Source organism: Orbicella franksi, chromosome 7 (genome assembly GCF_964199315.1).
Source record: "Orbicella franksi chromosome 7, jaOrbFran1.1, whole genome shotgun sequence".
Taxonomy (NCBI): Eukaryota; Metazoa; Cnidaria; class Anthozoa; order Scleractinia; family Merulinidae; genus Orbicella; species Orbicella franksi.
The window spans coordinates 5,934,123-5,958,096 of record NC_138151.1 but is presented as its reverse complement, the minus strand read 5'-3'; the positions used below and the strand labels follow the sequence as shown (position 1 = coordinate 5,958,096).

The 23,974-nt window shown below is 40.9% G+C and overlaps 1 protein-coding gene and 1 pseudogene across 5 annotated transcripts in view; both read left to right on the top strand.

Moving 5' to 3' along the window:
- The window catches only part of LOC145493272 (uncharacterized), a 219,932-nt gene that overhangs the window by 141,824 nt on the left and 54,134 nt on the right, over positions 1–23,974 (top strand). Inside the window, exons 1-5 of one of the 5 annotated variants that reach the window (XM_081472698.1) lie at positions 8,481–9,522; positions 11,280–11,405; positions 13,480–13,547; positions 13,878–14,061; positions 14,548–16,340. The exons of 1 other annotated variant lie outside the window; for it this stretch is intronic. In XM_081472698.1, the coding sequence (XP_081328824.1) occupies positions 8,598–9,522; positions 11,280–11,405; positions 13,480–13,547; positions 13,878–14,061; positions 14,548–14,603 (1,359 nt within the window). In that variant the 5' untranslated portion in view covers positions 8,481–8,597 and the 3' untranslated portion in view covers positions 14,604–16,340. Of the gene's footprint in view, positions 1–8,443; positions 9,523–11,279; positions 13,548–13,877; positions 14,062–14,547; positions 16,341–23,974 lie in introns of those variants that run through there. 3 more of the 5 variants (XM_081472701.1, XR_014050110.1, XM_081472699.1) reach the window with 3 other exon arrangements.
- On the top strand, positions 19,323–23,175 carry LOC145492769 (uncharacterized; annotated as a pseudogene).

Sequence of the window (23,974 nt, the reverse complement as noted above, 5' to 3'; positions counted from 1 at the left end):
TTACGCTTGCTGCTGATAAAATTAGGATCACGTTCAGCTTAGGTTTAAAGGCATTTTGTCAAACCACAACTGTGATTGGTACCAAATCTACAATCTAGAAGTTAGTTTTGGGTTAACAATTCATAGACCCTAGGTTTTTACGTTGAGCTCGAAGCACACATTCGGCTATCAAAGAAACCACTGTTTCCAGTGTTCTCATTCATTCTTAAGAATTCACGAACCGACCAATCACAGCTCAGTGCGTGGATGTACTGCGAGCGACCTTAAACGACAATTTTCGTTCGAGTTAGTTAATTGATTGCTGGATACAACAGAGAGAAGACATCAAATAAACCAGTGCTGAGCAAATGAAGCAGTTTTCCTGAGCTACACCCTCCGTTACATCTGTCGTGTAAAATAACACTTTTCCATATAATAAATCCTTTATTGACCAAGCGTGAGGTCAAGATGGCTGGACATCGGCCTCGTTCTTTTTTTGCGTGTTGATCGACTTGACTCCGTCTCGGTCCATAAACACGCAGGAAAAAGAACTTGGCCAATATCCAGCCATCTTGACCTCACGCGTGGTTAATAACCCATATTTATGGGATACCAAACATTGGGAAACGGCGAATATGTCGCATTTCATTTCAGGCGTATGAACACCGTCACTTAAACGCAAGAAGTGTCAAAGCCTTCGTCCCGCTTGATGGTAAACCTTCGTGCAAAATATGCAAATTAACTATTTTACAACAGTTGGTTTACCGCCACTCGTACGATGTTGTGTCCATTTGCGAGACATGGCTCAACGACACAGTGCTGTCATCTGAAATACTTACTGGGTATAACATCTATCGTAAGGATAGAACAGGAAAGACCGGAGGTGGAGTGCTGACTGCTGTTAAAATTGACATCCGGTCTAACCGCCGCTTTGACTTGGAGAGAGAACAAATCGAACTTGTAGCCGTTGAGCTGTTTAAGGATAGCTCTAAACCAGTTATCCTTTACACATTTTATCATCCAGATCCTGGTCCTGACGATCTAAATCTGCTGAACCACTCTCTTCAACAAAATTCCGAAATGGCCTGTATGGTCTTAGTTGGCGATTTCAATCTTCCATCAATTAAATGGTCACTGGACGAGTCTACCTCAACTAGCTTAGGCGGAACGGCGGAAGAGGAAGCTTTTTCTGACCTTATGGAGGATAATTTTCTTCGTCAGTTTATCAAAGGTCCAACGCATATTGCTGGAAACAAACTTGATCTGCTTCTATGTAACTTCTCCGAAGTCATAGACCATGTTTCTACAACTTCTCCTTTGCAAAATGAATTTCCCTCTGACCATTATTTGGTGGACTTTTTTATCCGACTGAAATTCAAGCGATCAAAGCGTGTGCGCCGTAAAACGTACGACTACAGAAGGGCAGATTTTGACGATCTGCGAAGTCGCCTACAGCTGCTACCTTCTGACATGTCGCACTCCGACGATGTTGACATCTATTGGTCTCGGTGGAAAGATTTATTTCTAGCAGCAGTTGCTGAATGTGTCCCAATGAAGACCATTAGAGACACCAACTCTCCTCCTTGGATAGACAGGGAAGTTAAGTCTGCATTACGCAGAAAGTACCGTGCCCTGAGGAAATATCGTGAAAACAAAACCGTGGAACGGAAGCTAAAGCTTAGATCTTTAAGCAATGAAATCAAGAAACTTGTTCGACAAAAACATCGCGACTATCTCCTTAAAATTGAAGGCTCTTTAAAGGAAAACCCTAAACTATTCTGGAACTATCACAAAGCTATCCTACATCATCGACCGGGCTCGAATACTGAGATCACCTTTGACGGGAAATCAGCAAAAACTGCAGCCGAAAAGGCTGAGCCTTTTAATGCTTATTTCTGCTCTGTGTTTACATCATCCAAGCAGGACAAAGCACGCAGTTTGCAAATGTATCCCATGAGAATAAATATGGAACTTTCTGAGATCACACTATCTTTCAACGAGGTGAGAGATTGCTTGTTTATTTTGGATCCGTCAAAAGCCACTGGCCCCGATGGAATTCCTGCGCGTATTCTTAAAGAGTGCAGTGAGCAGATCGCGCCAAGTCTTTGTTCCCTATTCAACCATTCTCTGCGTACTGGGCGGTTCCCATCAGAATGGAAGTCAGCTGATGTTACTCCGGTTCATAAAAAAGATCTTTTAGAGCCAGCTGAAAATTACAGACCAATCTCACTTTTACCAATTGTGAGTAAAGTTATGGAACGCTGCGTTTGTAATAGACTTTATTCCCATGTCTCGCAATCAATTACATCCTTACAACACGGATTCATGCGTTCCCGTTCATGCTCTTCGCAACTCTTATCCGTACTTCATTCAATCGGGGAGGCACTCGACAAAAATAAACAGACGGATATTTTGTACCTTGATTTTGCCAAGGCCTTCGACACAGTTGATCACGTCATTCTTATTGAAAAGCTGAAATGGTACGGTGTCACAGGTCAACTGTTAGATTGGTTTTCTGACTACCTAAAGGACAGATCGCAGAGGGTTGTGATTGACGGCACCGCCTCTGAGCGTCTACCGGTCACTTCCGGTGTATCCCAGGGTAGTCTTGTCGGCCCACTCCTCTTTGTGATATTTATCAATGACCTCCCTGATGTCATCCATGAGCAAACCAGCACCGCTCTGTATGCTGATGATACCAAGCTGCACCGTACTATTTTGTCAGTGAAGGACTGTGCTATTCTCCAGCAGGATCTGACAAGTTTAAACACCTGGAGCCACGAATCAAATATGAAGTTCAATGCCTTCAAATGCAAAGTGCTAACAATTACGCGAAAGAAAACACCTGTAAATCATGAATATCACCTTGGCGAGGTAAACATACAACGCGTTCAGGAAGAAAAAGACCTCGGTGTAACTATTACTAAAAATCTAACGTGGGACTCGCATGTAACGCGTATTGTACTCAAGGCTAATAGAATGCTGGGACTCTTAAAGAGAACTTGCCCACTTATGACCGACATCAAAGTAAGGCGGACACTTTATCTATCTCTCGTGAAGTCACAGCTTACTTATGCCACGGAAGTTTGGTCTCCTGCTAGTGTCAATTTGAGAACAATCTTAGAAAGAGTCCAGAGGCGCGCCACTCGCTGGATACTAAGGACTAGAATCGGGAGGATGTCCTACAAACAACGATTGCTGACTCTTCGCTTGTTACCACTAACATATGACAGGGAACTGAGAGATCTTTTATTTCTCTATAACTGTATTTCTGGATATACTGACCTAAAAATTGAACGATATGTTACTTTTACCACACATGGCCGGTCCCGCTCTAAGAACCCCACCCTCGTACTAAAACCTGCTTACTGTAAAACCGCAACTTTTCAAGCTTCTTTTTTCAATAGAATTGTAAAACCCTGGAACACTATCTGTAATCTCGCCCCTCAAGACAAATTTTATAGCCCAAGTTTATTCAAATATTTTTTGCACGCCACTTATTTTACTTTACTGGACACTACCTATGATATTGACATGCCCTGCTCCTGGTTCCTCTTCCGTAACTGCCCTTGCCATCGCTCTTAATTTTCTGTGACTAATATTATCCGCATTTTGTTTTAAACTATTGTAATTAATTAGATTTAACTATAATTTTTAACTATAAGTAATTATTAGATTTTTATCAAATTTAAGATTTTCTATCACCATTCTTACTAGCTTCTAGGGTTGCGTCTCGCATGGGTAACTTTATTTTCCCGTTCGCGCAATTCCTATTGGTCCTTTTCTTCTTTTAATTATATTGTAATTTTGTGACCAATAAAGTTGATAGACTGTAGACTGTTAACTTACCTCAAGTCAGTGCCATTATTTGTTGGAACACAGAAAATTATATCTATCGAAGTCAGAAATAGCTAGAAATTAGCCGAATAAGGGATACTCAGACAGCCCCCCCACCCCCTCCCATCCCCACCCCGGCATGTTACAATGTTTTTGGTGTCGTAGGCTTAAGAAAGCATTTTTATAACTTTTTAGCGACATTTTTTTATTTTTACTTTATTTGTAAGTGTTTTTAATATTTCTAACTGTAAAGCGCTTTTGAACTTTTAGGATATTGGCGCTATATAAATATTTTATTATTATTATTAATCGTAAGCAGATTGTAGGTTTGACTTACAGAATACGCAAGAATTTGTTAAACGGCAGTCGGAGGCACTAGAACTGTGCTATGCATGATCCGGACCACGTCCTGTACTGAGACAATCGAGCATTCTAGTTGGTTTTCAAAATCGTGTTCTGTTGTATTCTTTATGTCGTCTGCTGTTTAGATATTTTTGTTGAGAAGCTCAATTTGGTCTTTACTTCAGTTAACGTGATCATCAATGTCAGGCCACACACATCTTTCCCTTGTCCAGTTAATTTTGCTGTTTGTTTTATTTACTGTAGCTTCTCTAACTTTTAACAATTGGTCTCACGATAGTCAATGTTTGAGCAGTCTTGCTTCCCTTGGGTGAAACCTCCACGAAGAATTATCTTTCCCATGCCATCGCTTTCATTGGTTCACTATGACTTATTTGTTTACGTTCAATTGGTGTGTTTTGTTTTTGTCCAAGTTAAGCCAGGGTGGTCTTTTTAGTTCCCAAGGTCAGTAAACCCAAACATGTCTGCAATTTAAGTATTTAGCTGGGAACCGTCGAGCTTGCATTAATCAGTACAATCAGTAGAATCAGTAAAGTCAGTAAGAAGAAGTATAGTTGTAGTAGCAGTAGGAGCTGGCGCAAACTGGCGGAAGTGCTTCGAAGCTCACCTCTTCGCAAGAGTGGGTTAACCGTTCTCACAACATTTTTGTTATTTCATATGTTGAAAACTGTATTTCGGACAATTGAAAGCTTGCAGAGTGTCCTTACCTTTCAGCCAGAGAATATTTTTAAGGCAGACCCTCGATATTTTTACGCGCATTGGTACTAATTTGTTCGGGTTTTGGAGTATGTTGAAAAATAAGCGATCTCCTTAGTGCGTCCAAAGCTGCCACAGTCAGCATGATTGAATGAAGTTAAGCAAATGTGGAATTACTTAATTTTTGTTTTGAATTGAAGCTGAGTTAATAATGGAGGTCTGTCAAAGGTCTTTATCGAGGAAATTCTAGCTGTCTTGGCTTGACCCTTGTGCACTGGTCCATGCGCTATGAAACATATGGACGACGATCTCTCAAGATCCCGAAGTTTTAATTCAAATTTGTTTACCGAGACTCCAAACTAAACGTAGTTTAGAAGAGAAATCCACTAAATATAAAAGCTCTCCACGTAAGCCTTTATTTTATATTTTCTAAAGGTTTTTAGGTGGTGTATTCAGGGTGGTAAGTTGCCCTGGTGGAGTGCACTGGGGCCACCAGGTGTACTTCGCAAATGCCAGGAAATGCCCACCGTGTCAAAGACTCTGCCACCAAGTCGGCTGTCGCATGTCCTCGTCATAACCCCGGTAATGCAGTTGTACTGCAGCTGAGCGACAACGGCAAAAGGCGGGTATCCGGCGCCTTTCATATAACGGGATATTGTGGCTAAGAGAAGGACACCCTGACAGAAAACCTAGGCCCTCCAGGTTGGGGGTTGGGCATGGGGCCAATCCCCCGATCTCGTAAAAAATTATCGATTACAGAAACCGGAAATTCTAACAAGCAATGTTACATGGGGAACAGCGCAACTACTTGCCTAACTCCAAATGATAATTTTACCATATGGGAGGATGGATTGATGACGGGAACAGGTGTAAGCCGAAAGGAAGCCTGCTCTCCGATAGAGACGTTGGTTACACCCAAATCTGTTATGAAGATAGGAACGTGGGAAATAGGGAATAGGGAAAAAAGCAGTTGTAGGAAGAGAGATGAGGAAATACGACATCGATGTACTGGGAATCAGTGAATGCAGATGGGCTGGTTTTGGGCGGATGAGGGTACAAACAGGCGAAACGTTGCTGTACTCAGGAGGGGACGATAATGCACACCTGAGCGGTGTAGCCATGTTGTTGAGTTGGAAGGCAACCAGCTGTTTAATTTCTTGGTCACCTGTGAATGATCGAATTATCACTGTGCGGTTCAACTCACGTTATATCAGAACTAGCATTGTCCAAGTGTATGCTCCCACAAACGACGCCGAGGAAGAGGCAAAAGATGTCTTCTATGTGCAGGTGCAAAAAGTCCTTGACAAAATCCCACAACATGATGTAGTGATCCTGATGGGGGATTGGAATGCGGAGGTTGGAGATCAACAAGATGGTTAAGAAGGAGTGGTGGGCCACTACGGACTGCATGGGGAGAGGTCAGAAAATGGGGAACGCTTCGTCGAACTGTACGCAAGCAACAATATGGTCATCACAACCACTTTGTTTCCCCATAAGGATATCCACAAGCACACATGGGTATCACCAGACGCCGGCACCAAGAACCAGATCGATCATGTAACCGTGTGTACAAAGTTTAGAAGATCAGTACTAGACACCCGTGCATTTCGTGGAGCCGATGTCAACAGCGATCACCACCTAGTCATCGCAAAGATCAAGTTGCGGCTGTGTAGAGTTGAGAAGAACAAAGATAGATTAAGGAAGTACAACACCGCCAAGCTCAAAGTGCCTGAGGTGGCGCAGAGTTTTAAAATCGAACTTCGGAACAGATTTAGCTGCCTGGCAGATGATGAAGCCAATAACGGTGATGATCATACTCAAGATGTGGAAAATGACTGGAAGACGATCAAGCAAACGTATCAAAAAACAGCTGAAAAGGTTCTGGGGTTTCAGTCAAGGTCAAACAGACCATGGATCAGTGCTGAAAGCTGGAAGAAAATAGATGACAGGAGAGACTTGAAAAGGAAAATGGATTCCACTAGATCAGAAAGGGTCAGGGAGCAGCTCAGAAATGCATATTCAACCAAAAACAAGGAGGTGAAGAAACAGCTCAAGAAAGACAAGAATGACTGGGTAGAGAAGGTCGCCGAAGAAGCACAGAAAGCTGCAGAGCAGGGCCACCTTAAAACAGTCATGACGCTACCAGGAAACTGTCAACCAAGAAGGGCAAGACCATGGATATGATAAAGAGCAAAGAGGGAGTGCTGCTGACAAAACAAGACAAAAACGATGGAAGGAGCATTTCCTTGAAGTCTTGAATCGTCCAGCATCTGAAGATACAGGAGAGTTTGATGACGGGGATGTAATTCCTGAATCTGAAGCAATTATTGACGTTGATGCACCAACAAAGGCTGAAATCTATGCAGCCTTTAAGAAGATGAAGAACGGAACTGCTGTGGGGGGTTGATAGTTTGACCGTTGAGATTCTAAAGGCAGATTTGGAAACATCTGTGGATGTCTTACACTACTTCTTGCATAAGGTGTGGGAGCAAGAACAAATACCGGAGGACTGGCAACGGGGATCGATAGTGAAACTACCAAAGAAAGGCGATCTCACCGAATGCAACAATTGGAGAGGCATAACGCTTATGGCGGTTGCAGCAAAAGTTCTAGGCAGAATCATAATTACACGAATACGGGCTGGAATTGATAATAAATTGCGCCAAGAACAGGCAGGTTTCAGGAAGGGCCGCGGTACAACGGAACAAACATTTATACTGCGCAATATCGTTGAACAGTGTATTGAATGGAACGCCAACCTTTATGTCTGCTTTGTCGACTTCGAGAAAGCATTTGATTCTGTAGATCGTTCTGTACTATGGAGGATTGTGAGGAGCTACAGCATTCCTGAGAAGATTGTGACGATGGTGAAAGTGATGTACAGTCGGAGTGAATGCGCTGTAATTGATAGGTCAGGTGTGTACGATTGGTTCGAGATCAAAACCGATGTTAAACAGGGTTGTTGTATGTCAGGGTTTCGTTTCCTGCTTGTTGTGGACTGGGTTATGAGAAAGACCACCAAACACGGGAACACGGGTATCAGATGGAATTTCAACAACTTCCTAGAAGATCTTGACTTTGCGGACGACCTAGCCTTGATCTCTAGCAGTAGAAGTCATATCCAAACTAAAGTCAGCAACCTGGGACGTTATGCAAAAATGACGGGCCTCAAGATAAACACAGCAAAGACCATGATGATGTGCTGGAACAACACCGCAGGCAGAAAGGTCCGGGTCGATGGAAAAGAACTGGAAACGGTGTCGAAATTTGTTTATCTAGGAGGAACAGTGACCTAGGAGGGGGGCTCAGATGAAGACATGAAAAGCAGACTTGGAAAAGCCAGAGCAGCATTCAGCAAGCTTAGAAAAATATGGAAGAGCAGTCAACTGAAATTGAAAACTAAGCTGAAGTTCTTTAGGTCCAACGTTATAGCTAGTCTGTTATTCGGTTGTGAAACATGGCGTATGACTAACAGAGATGCGACCATTCAAACGGTTTTAGCCTGTGACATTTTTAGGAAGGAAACACGCCATGAATTTGTGAAGATTTTTTTCTCGTGCCAGGGCCTTGGCGGTTAAGAGAGACAGAGAGAAAGTTGGCTCTGGGTACGAAAAATTGAGGGAATGGGGGTGCTGGTGACTAATTACGTCCGCAATCGCGAGGCAATCGCAAACGAACACGACTATTGCTACAAAGCTGACAAAGGTGTCCGTATGATCTGATCGATGGAGGATCCTACAAGAGCTAAAACTCCAGGAGCGTCTACAACTTATAAAGGTACTCGGAGTCGAATGTTAGATATCCCGGATGGGGTAACTGAACATGATTCATCACATCATAACATCATAACCATCAACATGAACGGGAAGAACCATGGAAAAGGAATTACGGATAATCGGAGACACCTGACTGGATCATTTCTCAAGCGTTCCTCTGCCTCTGTGATATTTTGTCAAGAAGTTCCAGACAAATTTGAGACAGAGGTGGTCGAGAAATGTTATGGTGAATACGAGTATGCTGTTACGGATAAGGAATCGGCGGTGATGTGGCGCCCGAAAGAATTTGATGGCGACCCTGTGCAAGGTACGGAGGTATCAATCACAAAAATTGTGGAAAAGTTGCAAAAGGAGGAATCTGATGTAGACGTGAGTGAGGTAAGGACAAGAACTACCATGGTTAAATTAAGAAGTCGTAGAACAAACGCATCCTTCTTGGCAGTTTCATGGCATGGACCATGGCGTCCATCCGAAGTCACTAAACTAAAAATATTCCACGGTCTCATTCGCTTCTTGCGTGAAGTTTGTGAGATGGGAGGGCTACGCTCGTTTATCATTGGAGGGGACTTTAACTTGAACGCAAGTAAAGTTAAGCAAACAGAATACGGAGTAACGATATCAAGTTATAAGTTATGCAATCGAGACAAAAAGCGGGAGTCACGAGGACCTGGCCGTAATTTCGTATCCTACAAGGATAACTTTATCGCCTCAGTTACAATTCCTTCTGACATCACAGTGTATTGGGTACAGCCTCTCGATTTAGAAGATGAAAGCAGCGAAAATCCACTGCTGGATCATGTGCCTGTTGTGGCTATCCTTAAACTTGACAGTCTGCTTACGTACAAGACTAAACCTTTCATCAAGCAAGATAGAGGTAAGCTAGAGCAGTATTTTCAGTCGTGCACTTTCCGGCTGACTTTCGTTATGTAACAAAGTTGTGACTATGCTCAAATTATTTGAAAAGGTTGATGTTAGACTTTCTCAAAGTCCGCTTTCGAATTCCATTTTATTTTCCGGCTTCTTCTCACTCAGTTCTCGGGTCAGAAAACATAAGCATCTACGGTAAGGACATTCTAGAAGCAGAGAAACGGCCGAATAGGAACTGAAAACAGCTGCCCTGACAGCATGAACCAGTCATATTTCTAGCTTTTTGCAGTTTCAAAACACTCTTTTTGTTATTCAAATTTGCCAACTTTTTCTGGTGGATAATTCAGTTCATCGCTTCAATAGCCAACAGATCTTTGTCTGGACTTCAGGTACGCTTCAGGCTATACGATCTTGATTTGCATGCATGAAAAACATGCCTGTTCAGTGGATATGTCAGAGAATGATCATGATTCACTTTATTGAATTGAACATTCGAAATTTGAAACAAAAAGGTAAAACCCTCTATACAGTTTTATTGTTACGAATTCCAACTAGTAGTAAATTGGGTCTGCTCCGTACGAAAGTTAGATAAGACGTATGCAAAAGATTACCCTGTATATTTTTACTCGTCTGCACGAATGTTCCGCTCTATTTGAATTTGCTTCTTGCGCAACGAACTGAGGAAAAAGAGGGACTGCTCGTAATCAAGTTTAATAACACATCGCCATTCCATTTTCCATTTATATAAATTCTAAGATAAAACGCCCGCTAGTCGCTGTTAACCGGGAGCCAATCAGAAAGCAAGATAAGCAGTTTCCGGAGCAAAATTGAAAGAAACAAAAATTTCCGAGATGAAATTTTCGAAATTCGAGAAATACTACTGGATAATTCCGCAGTTCCCGAGAATGCTTGAAGAAAATTTACCGTTATGTAACTTTAAACTACAAAATTGTTAGATCAACTAATGAGCGCGTACAAAGCTGCGAGATTATAACGTCAATTTAGACCGCACCTAGTTTTGATAAAGCGAGAAGTTTAATATTACTTCATATCCAAAGAAATAATTGAATCGACATCATTATTTCAAGGAATTTTTTCTGAGACGCTGTCATTTCTTGGGCATGCAGAAACCGAGTTTATATTGAGGTGGTATTATAACGCGAAAAACATAATGAAAATGCCAGTCCGAAAAAGGTAACTGCTGAAAAGTATAAGATTATGGGTAACACATTAATTAACAGGATGTTTCGGTGTAATGGCTTAAGGCAGTAAAACGCTTCATTTTAATTTGAGCGAGCGGTTCATCTGTTTTTACACGATTAAGGTCGAACATAGAACCGAGCAACTCTCAATTTGTAGCTGGCAAAACACCAGATCTTTTGTATAGCTATCCACACACGTTTATACCATCCTTGTGGCCGGGCTATTTAATGAGCTTCAATTCAGCTTCAGTAGCTTTATCCTTGAATTCCACCCCTTTGTAATGTCAAATGTAGATTCAATCGAGGCACATCTAAAATTTGAAAAAGGGCAAAGAGAGAGACGATTTTTTTATTAATACATTCTTCCCAACACTTGGAAGTCTTTGAAGTTTTCATTAGCGTCTTAGCAGGTATAAGCATTACCCAGCCAACAAAACCTTTAAAGTTTGAGGCGTATTTGAGTATTTGATAGTGTATCCATCTCATTATGGACTTGTTTTGACACGTAACACTGATCTATGTTAAATATCAGTAATAATTCTCTCTACATACAAATTCACAGGGGATACATCGGACAAGACGACAAATGAGAAAGATAGGCCAGGGTTAACACCTGAGACTACAGCGCGTATGGCTGAAGTGGGTTCGCTTGCTTCAGACGTTAAAAAGAAGCTGGAGTTTAAAGATGGTAAGAGTGTTTTTGTCATTTGCATCTTAATCGAAAAATTTATAATATTCTTGATCGTGATTGGTTCCTCCGCGCGCCTCTTTGTCACGTAATCGACGCGCGATCACGTGGGTATCCAACTGTGATTAGACACCTACGCAATTCGCACGTCAATTGCGTGTACTTTAATGGCTTCTTTCTTCCGATGTTCCCTACAGTTTTTAAAACTTATGAAAACACTTCTGACTTTACCAGTGAATATATGAAAGATCACATATTTAAATCGAGGAGAAAGATATGAAGATATAATTAATCATCGCATTGGAAAATTTACTGCGATGATCATTCTTCACTTTCATCTACAACCGCAGTTCATATATGAATTATTTCATATAAACTTCACATCATTTCACTCCTCACGGGAAAATATGAACTCAATAAATTGACCTCGCTCCCAATGTGTGGCTTCATAGCTCAGTTGGTAGAGTATCGCACCGGTATCGCGGAGGTCACGGGTTCGAATCCCGTTGAAGCCCTGATTTTTTCAGGCTTCTTCTTTCCAATTGCTTAAATTGGAACATTTACTGCGATGATCATTCTTCATATATGAATTATTTCATATAAACTTCACATAAACAACTTCAGCAGCTGTGAAAATAAAGTCTGAAAAAAAATTCAGGCTTCAACGGGATTGCTCTCTATTGCTTTCATGAAATAATTCTCCAAAATACGCGCGAGTCTAAAACGACGTCACAACCGTGTTTACATACTCTCATCTAAACACACCTATCGACCAATGACAGCGCGCCTAGTAGCTCAGTTATTTAATAAAACGACATAATGACATAACCACATTATCGCTTACGTCGGTAATGTGAACATCGAAATAAGGACATAAGGTTAGGTGAGAAAAGACTTAAAAATAGAGGTAAAGACATGACGACATGAACATCATGACATCAGGAAAAAACTCTGTGATCTTTTCCTTATATCGTTATGACGTTATGTTTCTGTTAAAACAAGTGTGCACATCATCGACATAATAACATAACAAAGAACCAATCAGAGCGGTGCGAGAATTGTCGAGCCAAGTCCGTCACCAGCACTTCTTTGAAAATGGCGGCGACTGTAAAGTGTAATCAGGAATGTTAATTCCGTTTTAATTCCTGAAATAATAATTTCGAACACCCAAACTAAACCCTCTGAAGAGGTTGTGGTACTGGCCGTGTGCTCTCCTAGCTTCCTGTTGAAAGATCAGCTGTGTCCACGTTTTTCTTCTAGCATTCTTTCCCTTTGTCTTCCATCGTCGAAGAAACGAAAAAGAATTATCGCAATCGAAATAAGTGTTTCCTGCTCCATTTTTTAAGTCTTTTTTTCACCTAACCTTATGTCTTTATGTCGATGTTTACATTACCAACATAAGCGATTATGTCGTTATATCATTATGTCGCTAAGTCTCGAATAAATATATAATAAAGAAATTATAATATTAAGGGAGGAAACCACATCAGCCTCAGCTGGTTTGCATGCGGGTCCTTTACCCCGGCCGAATTGGAACTTGGAGATGTTGGTTTTTGTGGAGTGAGGAAAATTGGAGAACCCGAAGAGAAACTCTCAGAGCAAGGAGAGAACCAACAACAAACTCGACCCACATATGGCACCGAGCTGGTGGAAGGGGAGAACTCTCATCACTGCGCCATTCCTGTTCCCCTTACTGTTCCCCTCTCTCCGCCCAGGTGTGATATAAATAAGTGCGTACCGGTGAATTTAATGCTGGGTAACCCTGAGACGGTCGACTCACATTCCGGGAGGCTGGAGAGCTAGGAATTCTCCTGGTCGCTTCATGCCAGGAAACCGGAGTACGCTCCGGCGGTATGGACCACTTTTGACGGATTAGTGTGGACGGTTAGCCTCACCGTAGAATCGAGTAGAAATAAAGCTGCCTTTTCAAATTTCTCTGGCGTGATGTGGAGGGGGTCTAAGGATTCTTTGAGTAAAATTAAATTTGCGCGTGTAGAAACAATTTTGTATGTCAAGGGTTGATCTGCAAAAATTTGTAACACAAGTGAAAAAGAAAAACTTCCTTTTTTCACAGTGTCGAACTCCTCTAGCGATCAATCTCCCAGACGCATCCAGGACACCAGGAAAGACTTCAAAAGCCCAGTGAGTAACATCTAATGTTTCTACAACTATTTTTTTTTTATAAAAAAAAATTTAACTAGTTTTCTATTCTGATATTGTTTACTTCTTTTGAGTCCCTATTTCAATTTTAAACTAGACCTGATGCATAACACAGACGCCCGTTAGTAAGTTTAGTTTTGACCATTTCCGAGTATGACCAGTTTTGTTTGCATTCAGCTAGGTACACCTCAGATGCATTTTGTCAGCCAGTTTTTCATATAAAGAATGTACTTTAGGCAAAGCGCGATGCCTTATTGAGAATATCAGCGAAGATTCTTAATTTGTTAGTTTAAATGCAGTTTTTAATTGCAGATTAGTTTGGTAAAAACCTCACACAAATCGGTTGGCTCAGTTCACGCAAATGACGACCGACTGGCAGCTGAAATTGGGGAGACAGAGTCCGCGATACAACGTCTGGATAGTCCCCACGGGAGCGTTTCACAGGCGCAACCTACAGAACCGCACAGCCAGACAACAAAGCAAGGCTCTGACAGAGGTAATCTTCGTCATATTTTACTGTGGTGACATATTTCCATACTATCCGGTGCCAGAAGTCAACACCCTGAAGTGTCTAGGAGATTGTGATAAATTTCCCAATCTGCATTGACGGAAAACTAAACGGGAGATTGCAGTTCCTATACTACCTACTAGCAAGGCAGGCGAACAAAACTGTCTTTCCAATGCACCAGTCAATGTCAATCCTCGCCTCCCAATCCCGGGACTATGCGGGTATTAGCGGAGAATTCTGCGCATAGTCGTATCTCGGAAAGCGGAACATTAGCCTTATCTGGAACGTTGTAGTTTCATTTTTTGAGCGGGGACTAACATGGAACCTCGCCGTTTTGGTTCAATTGATAGTGTTGCCGCTGTTGGGTATTAGCAATTCCGTAGGATGGTACATAAACTTTGGCACCCAATGCAAATGTATTTTAATTCTCAACACATTTTGTGATACATAGGCTTTTCTTTTTTTTTTCCACAGAATCTACATCTGGGAAAAAGAAAAAAGAAAGAAAAGAAAAGATAGATAAAAAATAGCCTCCATTTGGGGCGAAAATAAGCTCCGATATTTGCCCTCGGACGTTATCTGTTCCGAGAAGCGAAAAGCGAAAACTGTGATCTTTGAGGAACAGTTAATGTCCAAGTACAAATATCCGAGAATATTATTTAAGTCAAATGGAAGCTATTGTGTTTACTGTCCTTCAAATACTTTTCGCAAGACGTGAGATCTTTTTAAAATCAGGGAATATCACCGGATATTCGCCCGTTTTAGCTAGGACATACTCTGTCACATGACGCGTTTAGACCAATCGCGTGCGAACGAAAATATTTGATGAATTATAAAATAGCCTTTATTATATTTGGCGCGGAAATACTCTCAGATATTTGTCCGCGAACATTATCTGTTTCAAGAGGCGAACAGTTTTCTACGCTCACGGAAAACTGTGAGCTTTGAGGAACAGATAATGTCCAAGGACAAATGTCCGAGCATCTTTTCGCACCAAATGGAGGCTATTGCGTTTATTATCCTTCAAAAATGTTTCGCAACACGCGGGTTTTGAAAATTGGAAATTGTTACTTTCTGCCTATCAAGATTTTTTCAAGTATGCTTCCAGCTACCGCAAAAAAATGTAATGTCAACCGATGAAATAACGTGCGTGATTAGTCATAAATGGGGTAAGATTGGCCTCTTACATCTCTTAAGCGTGCATGTTGAACTATTCGGCAACTTTGGAGCAACTTTTGGCGTTTGGAGCAACTTTTTGCGGTTCTAGCAACCTCGAGCAAGTTTTGACTTTCTGAGCAACTTTTTAGCAAAATATAGTTTTAGAGCACATATCAAGCACAAAAAAGTCATCGATTTCATAGAAAGCTTCAATTTATGCGGAATTTTTTTTAACATTCTTCAATCTTTTGAAGTTTGAACACATAACCTGCCAATTGACAACGTCTCGCAGGCCTAATGTTTTTTTTCCGTTAGACTTAAGAGTATCCTTAAATTTCGTCCATATTTGAAAGCACTCTTTAAAGCTAAGTTTCAGGCTATCTTTCTTGACTGATGTTAGCAATTAGCAAAACAAAGCTTTTAATTCACGTTTATATAAAGATATAAAGAAATTTAGGTAGCAACTTTTTGGATTTTCGGCACTTTTCAAGCAACTTTTTGGCATTCCAGTGAGCAGCTTTCCAGCATTTTACGAGCACAATCGGGACAGGCCAAACCGTATTAACGGGGTGACCGTGTTGACAAGGTGACCGTTAGGCGGAGTTCCCGATTGTAAGTTTGTAAGTTTGTAATACCGAGGAACAAAGTCACCTTGTCACTTTAGCTCACTCGCATAACCAATTACTATATTAGCAAACTTTCCCACGGTCAATTTGTAAAGCCAGGAAATTTGCTTGGGTATTGGTACATTGCGTTGGTCTCGTCTCGGTCACCGCACCGACCTTTATTATTTTCTGTGTTTAAACCAAAATTCAAACCCTGTCTAGTCTAATTAACTTTTAGTTCTCTGAATGGTTGTAAACAACTTTTGTTCATTATTGCACTTACCTTAGCAAGCTGTGTAAAAGTGTCTTCTAAACGGTTTGCGGTTCTTCTATGCTAAAGTGACAAGGACTTTTATCTCTTCTTGTTGAGAATACAACTTGCATGATTAGTTTAGTAGGTTTAGGTGTTCGATTATATGGTAAGTTTCTTAGATCAAATACGTGTGCGTATGATCAAAGAACTGCGTAAATCCTAGTTTCCGATACCATCGGACAATGGCACGTTCTGCAGTGTAATTAGTGGTTAGCTTACCGACGCACAACTATATACTCTGCCATATAAATATAGCTTTTGTTTTACGCTTGCTGCAGATAAAATTAGGATCACGTTCAGCTTAGGTTTAAAGGCATTTTGTCAAGCCACAGCTGTGATTGGTACCAAATCTACAATCTAGAAGTTAGTTTTGAGTTAACGATCCATAGACCCTAGGTTTTTACGTTGAGCTCGAAGCACATATTCGGCTATCAAAGAAACCACTGTTTCCAGTGTTCTCATTCATTCTTAAGAATTCACGAACCGACCAATCACAGCTCAGTGCGTGGATGTACTGCGAGCGAACTTAAACGACAATTTTCGTTCGACAATTTTGGTTGGTCACGAGACGTTTAGCCCGATCATACAGACATTTCACAATACCGCGCTTTTTACTGACTGAGGGTGGCATCAGTATGTGTTGGTTTTTAGACTAAGAAGTTGTTGATCGATTGTACGTTTTAGTTGTAACTCCTACAAAATAAAGTTTAAAAAATTAAATTTTCATCTGTGGTTGAGAAAAGATGGTCTTGAAGGGGTAACCGTCAAACGGCCTTAAAATTAACTATGAGCTGTCAAAAAAGCAACAAACTTATTGCCAACTGTCAAGGGAGCCAGTCAGTCACTGAATAAGTCGTCAAATGTCTCAAATCTGCTCTCAGAGACTGCCATAGATTAATTAAAGAATGATTTCAAAGACTGTAAGTTCAGATCAGTTTAAATATTCCCATATAACCTTGCACGCTGGTTCATTGCAATTTATCTTCACTCATTCGAGTCGTTCGCCGCAGAAATATGACAAGCCGGGGATGCGGGGAACCTATCTTGTTCCTCTGCCTCCCTTGAGAGAGAAAGCCTGGGAACGAGGTTGGCGGGGAACGAAATCGGCAAGTCTCTCCTTCCCCTTCGTAGCGCCTAAGTGGTTCCGGGATACGGAGATGAAATGCTGCCGATTAACTTTGTCTTTGTCTTAACCGTTGCTGGGGGACAAAACAAAAGATGGGAGATTGACGGTCTCACTCGCCCCAGGTTTCTTCTCGTTTCTGAAGTAGCTAATATGTGGAGACCTGAAAGACGCATGAAAAATTATTATAAGTTCTACCTTAAGTAAAAAGTTGTTGTTTTGTGTTTTGCGTTATGGAGGAGACTGCAGGCAAACACTGTGACAATCTGCTCGGATTGTTCTTCGGCTGCAACAATTAAAACGCTAGCTTCAAGGTGCATTTGAAATCAATTTCCCAACAATAGCGCCAGCCCTTTGATTTTTTTTAGAGGGTTTTTGATACTGCCAAAAGTTTAGAGATCGGCTTCGGGTCAAAAATACGGCATGGGGAAATAATTTTGGGAGAATTTCCAGCTCTTTCCGAGAAAATGATTTGTCACGAAGACTTCACTAAGTAGAAAAATTGTCGAACAATACGTCTTTTTTGCAAAGGCACTCCCAATTTCGGTATCAGTTTTCCCTTTAGTTTTCTCTCAACGTAATGAAGAATACGTAAATCTTCCAAACTACAAGTTCAGTACTTCGCTTTTCTTCAAATCTCATGTGCAAGTCACAGTAAGCAAAACAATGTAAGCGTTATTTATTTATTTATTTATTTATTTATTCATTTAATTAATTATCTACTCATTTCCTCCACCTCATGTTGAAATGCTTAAGGCACATAAAGGCACATCGCTGACACCGTTTTATTTCCTTGCGACATGAAACCATTGTGTTCATCTGCGCTCTTTACTGCAAGTTATCGATTCAAGGCCTTTTAGGTTAATTAAGGAAAGCCAAAATATATTTGACAGAGTCACAGAAAACAATAAGGAAAACACAAAAATGGCTCAGCTGGATATCTAGACGGGCCGCCACAAATTGTTGACAGACAAAAACCAGCTCCTGGCTACTTTTCTGACCACTACTTTCACCAATTCACCTCTGGTATCCTCTATAGAAGTATCTACTGGTTGATTTTTAACTAAAATCGTTCGATCACAGCACTTCGCCCGTACGGACCATAGACAGATTTTAACAAAAGAGCGTTTAAAACAGAAGTACAACTGTGTCCGGAGGGCGAAATCCACCAAAAACTCTCCAAGTAAGCCTTTATTTTACATTTCTTAAAGGGTTTTAGGTTGTGTGTTCAAACGGTTTTAGCTTGTGATATTTTCGGGAAGGAAACAAGCCAAGAATTCGTGAAAAGCTTCGTCCAAGAATCTATGTAGCTGCATTTTTTCTCGTGCCAGGGCCTTGCCGGTTGAGAGAGACAGAGAGAAAGCTGGCTCTCGGTATGAAAACTGGGGGAGGTGGGGATGCTGGTGTAGTGATGTTGTGACTGATTTTTTCCGCAATCGCGAGACTACATAGTTCGTTGGCTAAAGAGAACAAAATAACAAACGAACACCACTATTGCTACAAAGGTGTCCGTATGATCTGATCGATGGAGAACCCTACAAAAGCAGAAACTTCAGAAGCGTTTACGAGGGGGGCGTAAGGGTTTGCGGTGATGCGGTTTTGCGTTATTTTTGGTGCGGTTTTGCGGTAATTTTCGTTTTAACTCGCGGTATTGCGGTTTCAAAACACTAAGCGGTTTGCGGTTATTACAACCTTTAAGTCGCGGTTTTCCACTGAACGTGAACTCTTTACGAGACAAGAAGGTCACAATCCCGGAAGTAACATTTATTCCGCGTTCCACAACTAGCACAGGGTCGTCCAAGGTAATCAGTCACCCAGTGCAAGATGTACAGGATCAGTGACAGAGTTTTTTCAAAGTCAAGGGAGATATCAGTACTCGTGCAAGTACATGACCCACATACTTGGCATTTGGTTAGTAGTAAACAGAGTATAATAGTGTAGTACAATATACCGTTAGCGTTATGATGGTACGTTTAATGTTAACGTACAATGTTATCAGAATATATCACAAGTCTTGCTGACGTCAGCTTTCATATTGTGGCCTCTATGTACGTGCGGTTTCCAACCTCGTTCCCAGGGTCTTTTCCCTGGCTTGGGGGTGGGGCGGGAAAAGACCCTGGGATCGGCCGGTGAATCCTTCATATTGATTGGTTGATTGTTTTAAATAATTAATGCAAAATTTGGCCAAATAAAGATAATTTATGCATTATGCCGAAATAAAAATGGCGGAAAGTATGTCCACTCCGACGAAGATTTCTCCTCGCAATCCAGTTTGCAGACTCTGTGGTGATTCTCACGAGAGTCGCTATATGCTTCGAATATTCAGCAAAGCTGGTTCATCAAAAGATCTGTGCGCTAAAGTCCATAAAACGTGTGGCATAAAAATTTCGGAAGACGATATGAGGTCAAAGGTTTTATGTAGGGGTTGTGTTTCATTCGTGAACAAGATGGAACAGTTTATTCAGAGAGCCCAATCCATAGAGAATACACCGTTAGACCAAAGCTCAGAATATGCTGTAAAGCGATGCGTTCAGCTCTCACCTTCTTCGCTTCAGCCGTCGAAGCGTTTATCATCGAATATGCCATCCGAAAGCTCTGTGCACGTGGATGAGCCGTCGAAGCCAATCACACCAACAAGAAAGCAGCTCTCCTTCTCAACTCCACAAGCTGCGACAATTTTAATGCCTAAATCAACCGGAGAGAACTACTCAGCCTCTTCTACGGATCAGCCGAGAAGAAATGCTTCGACGTCTGCAGAACAGTCGTCTTTCTCAACACCGCAAGATGCTACCGGCGTGACCGCGGTGCTAATGTCTAAATCAAAAGGACATGATTGCACAATCACTTCCTTGGATCAGCTGTCGAGGCGAACGACATTAAGTTCGGTAGAGCAGCCTTCATTTCCAACTCAGCAAGCTGCAACTGTTCTAAGGCCTAAATCAACAGGAGACAATGACTGTACATCATTATTTGAAGGGCAGTCGTTATTGACTGAAAGACAGCAGAAAATGATTGTACAAGCTGTCAGCCACAAGGATGCAATTGTATTGGCGGCTATCTTGAAAGATCACTGTCCAAGTGTTGTCAGAGAGTTGAAGAGAACCGTTAGTGAGGAGTTGAAAACATCGTGTGCAGAGCTGTGCAAGCGTTCTCAAGGTTCCATTTTATATGGAAATGATTATGACAGCATGAAAGACTTTGATTTCAGCAAAGTTTGGCTTGAATTGAAGACGAACCTCCCTTTCTTTGTTGAGCTCATGAACGCAATGTCTGGCAAGGAGAACTCCGTCGCAGAAACAAAGCTTGAACTTCAAGTAAAGTACAGTTTTTTGTACTCGATCCTTATGAACGAGAGGTGGCATGAACTCAACCTGGTGAAACGTGTGAATACAGTTCTCATCATTGAAGGTGGATGTACCAAAAAGGTCAGTAATATAATTTATAAGTTGATGATGTATAAAAAATTCATTGCTTTCCTTTATTATGTCCCTTACTCCCACTGCGTGAGTGGCATCAATTCATCCATTGAATACAATCTATGGTTGATCCTCTTTTCATACAAAGCTTGACAGAACTTTTGTTATTGTTTGGTAGTTTGGTGTCAAAAGTGAGTGATCAGTTAGGCTGTGATTGAGATTGTATTTGAAGAATTCATTAGAAAGCATGTAATGTATAGGATATTTACACAGCGGCGTGAAGATATGAATTTTATTTTTTGGTGGTAAAGCAAGATTCTACAAACGAGTGCAGCGAGTGAGAAAAATATTGTTTTGACACACCATGTAATCAGTTGTCTTTTCATGTATAGACAACTAACTGTTTGCAAGCACAACCATGAAAGTCATAAATATCCTCACTAGCGGGGATATGGCCAATATGCCACTTGGGTCCTGGATTTAGTTTCCTATGGATTTTATGTGTATTACATTTCCAGTAGAACACTCATGTCCATATAATAATAAGTGATCTTTGCAATGAATTGAAAATAAGAGATCAGTATTGCATGTATGCTGAATTTGACACTTTTATTTCTGCTCCCCTTGTAATAGCTTCAAGAACGACTGAATAAACTTGGCGTGTGCCTGTCGACTGGGAGAAGGGATACCCTGCTAAAGCTCTTAGGAGGTCACTTTTCGGATATAGTGGTGCAGCAAGTAAAGAAAGGAAGTGTGTTCCGAGGCACTGGTGACAACTGGGACCTGAAAATTTTGAAGGGTCACATGAGAAAGGAAATCCAGAATGATGATCTGCACTTGTTTGCCAGTAACCTGATTGAAAACAGAATCGACTTCAATCACTTGCCCAATGAGAGCCCCAAAGGCAACATTAGAGATTTTCCTCGACATAATTTTTCTTTAAATGTACCGGAATGGAAAAGGTATGCAGAATGTGCCAAAATCATTGTTGGGCGAATTGTTCTTGAGTTCTTTCCCAAATTTAAGTTCTTGAAAGCTGTTATCCCTGAGCACATTTCTCATGAGTACAGCCAACAAATGTCAGAGAAGTCCATCATAGTAAGCCTGCCAATCATCAATGCAAATGAAGCAAAGTATGATGATTGTGTTAACATTTTAAGAACCTATGAAAAGTGGATTGCTGAAATCTATGTTCAAGCAGGGCTGCTAGATGAAATGCCACACACAGATAATCCACCAATTCCTGAAGGACCTGCAGCACCTGGACAGACAAATGCACACCGACAAGACACCCATGATGACCCAATGAGAGATATGAAGATTGCATTTGCAGGTGATCAGCTAACTCGTGTGAGATTTGCAGGTGCCAAAGATTTGCTGTCTGGTTCACACACAGCAGCTGATCGTTTTGAACATTGCTCGCCCTTTAAACCAGTGATGTGGCATACCAAAGCATCCCTTTTACAGTATTCATACTCGTTTCTTCACAAAGCAGAGTCTGTCAATCAAGTTGGCACCTTAAAGTACTTCAGGGAGAAATACAATAGGAGGAATGCTACCCCTTCCAAAGTTCTTGACTCCTATGAAGGAAGCGAAGAGTTGTTCCTCAGTGTGGGGAAAGCCTACATAGTAACTGCTGCCCTGAACTTTTTTGAATTTTGGGATGTCAGACCTTGAGGAGAGGCCCTCATTACATAAATTCCCAGAAAACATTGCGCGTGAGACCTTAGAAAACAAGAAGAAATACTTTGATGATGCTTTTGGCAAGTTCATTGACAAGTTCCTTTTACAGAAAGTAGATGTCAATGACTGCTGCAATGATGATGACTATGTCAAGAATTATGCCCTTTGTTTTATTTTCTTGGCTATTCTTGTCATGCAAATGAAGGACACTGCAGCAGAGGGAGATGGCAGCAGAAATCTCATCAACCAAAAACTCTTGCTGTCAGTTTTCAAGTCAGTGGGGGCTTACAGCAAATATGCCATTGAAATGTTTGTGAGTATAGCCCAAATTGAGTGCCTATTAACTCCACGCCTGGCTGAACAGTTCAAATGGAGATTTTTTGTAAATTGGAGGGGTGGTGCTGGAAGGAATATTGAAGACGACCTGGCCCAAGAAATTTCCAACCGTTGCAGTAAAAGCATTGTCCAGAGGCAGGGACCAAACAAAACCCTGAACTCTATAAGCAAGGTCTGCAAAGCAACCACTGGCATCCATCAGATTGTAGAAGAATTTGACTCTTCTGTAGGGATCCACAAGACATCTGTGCAACATACAACACATGACTCACTTAAAGATGAGAAAGAAATGGTGTCTGACCTATTGCGATTGAATCCTTTCAATCATATGCCAGCAAGATTTCATGACAGCTTCCCTGACATTAAAAGGTCTCCTCTAAGGTATTTAAACATTGTGGACTATCATCAGTGGCTAGCCAAACACTTGGAAGAGTTATCAACTTAGACATACACTTAGATGAAGATCACTGAGGGCCTAGTTAATCAATAGCATTCTTTAGGAGAGTAAATCAATGTTCACAGTATTTACAATTTATGATGATGTTCTAATCATCATCAGAGATCATCAGTTCTACATATAGTATTGTGCTCAGATATGAGTGAAAAGAACAAAATTAATGTTAAAAGAAAAAAGATCAATGTCACGGTAACAACATAATTAATTAAATATCAATAGTGTATTTTAATAGAGTAAATCAAAGTTCACAGTATTTACAATTTATGGTGATGTTCTGATCATCATCAGAGTTCATTTCAGTTTTACATCTAGTATTGTGCTGAGATAATCATATATGCATGATAAGAACAAATGTAGACAAACTGATCAGTGTCATGGTAACAACAGAAATAATTAAATATCAATAGTGTATTTTAAGAGTAAATCAAGAACTATCTACAGGTCACAGTATTTACAATTTATGAAGTTCTGATCATCTTCAGAGTTCATTTCAATTCTACACATAGTATTGTGCTCAGATATATGTGTGATAAGTGAAATGTAGACAAGCTGATCAGTGTCATGGCAACAACACAGAAATAATTAAATATCAATAGTGTATTTTAAGACAGTAAATCCAGATATATCTATAGCAGTTCACAGTATTTACAATTTATGATGATGTTCTGATCATCATCAGAGTCCATTTCAGTTCTACACATAGTACTGTGCTCAGATATAAGCGAAAAGAACAAATGTAGACAAACTGATCAGTGTCATGGCAACAACATGGAAATAATTAAATATCAATAGTGTGTTTTAAGACAGTAA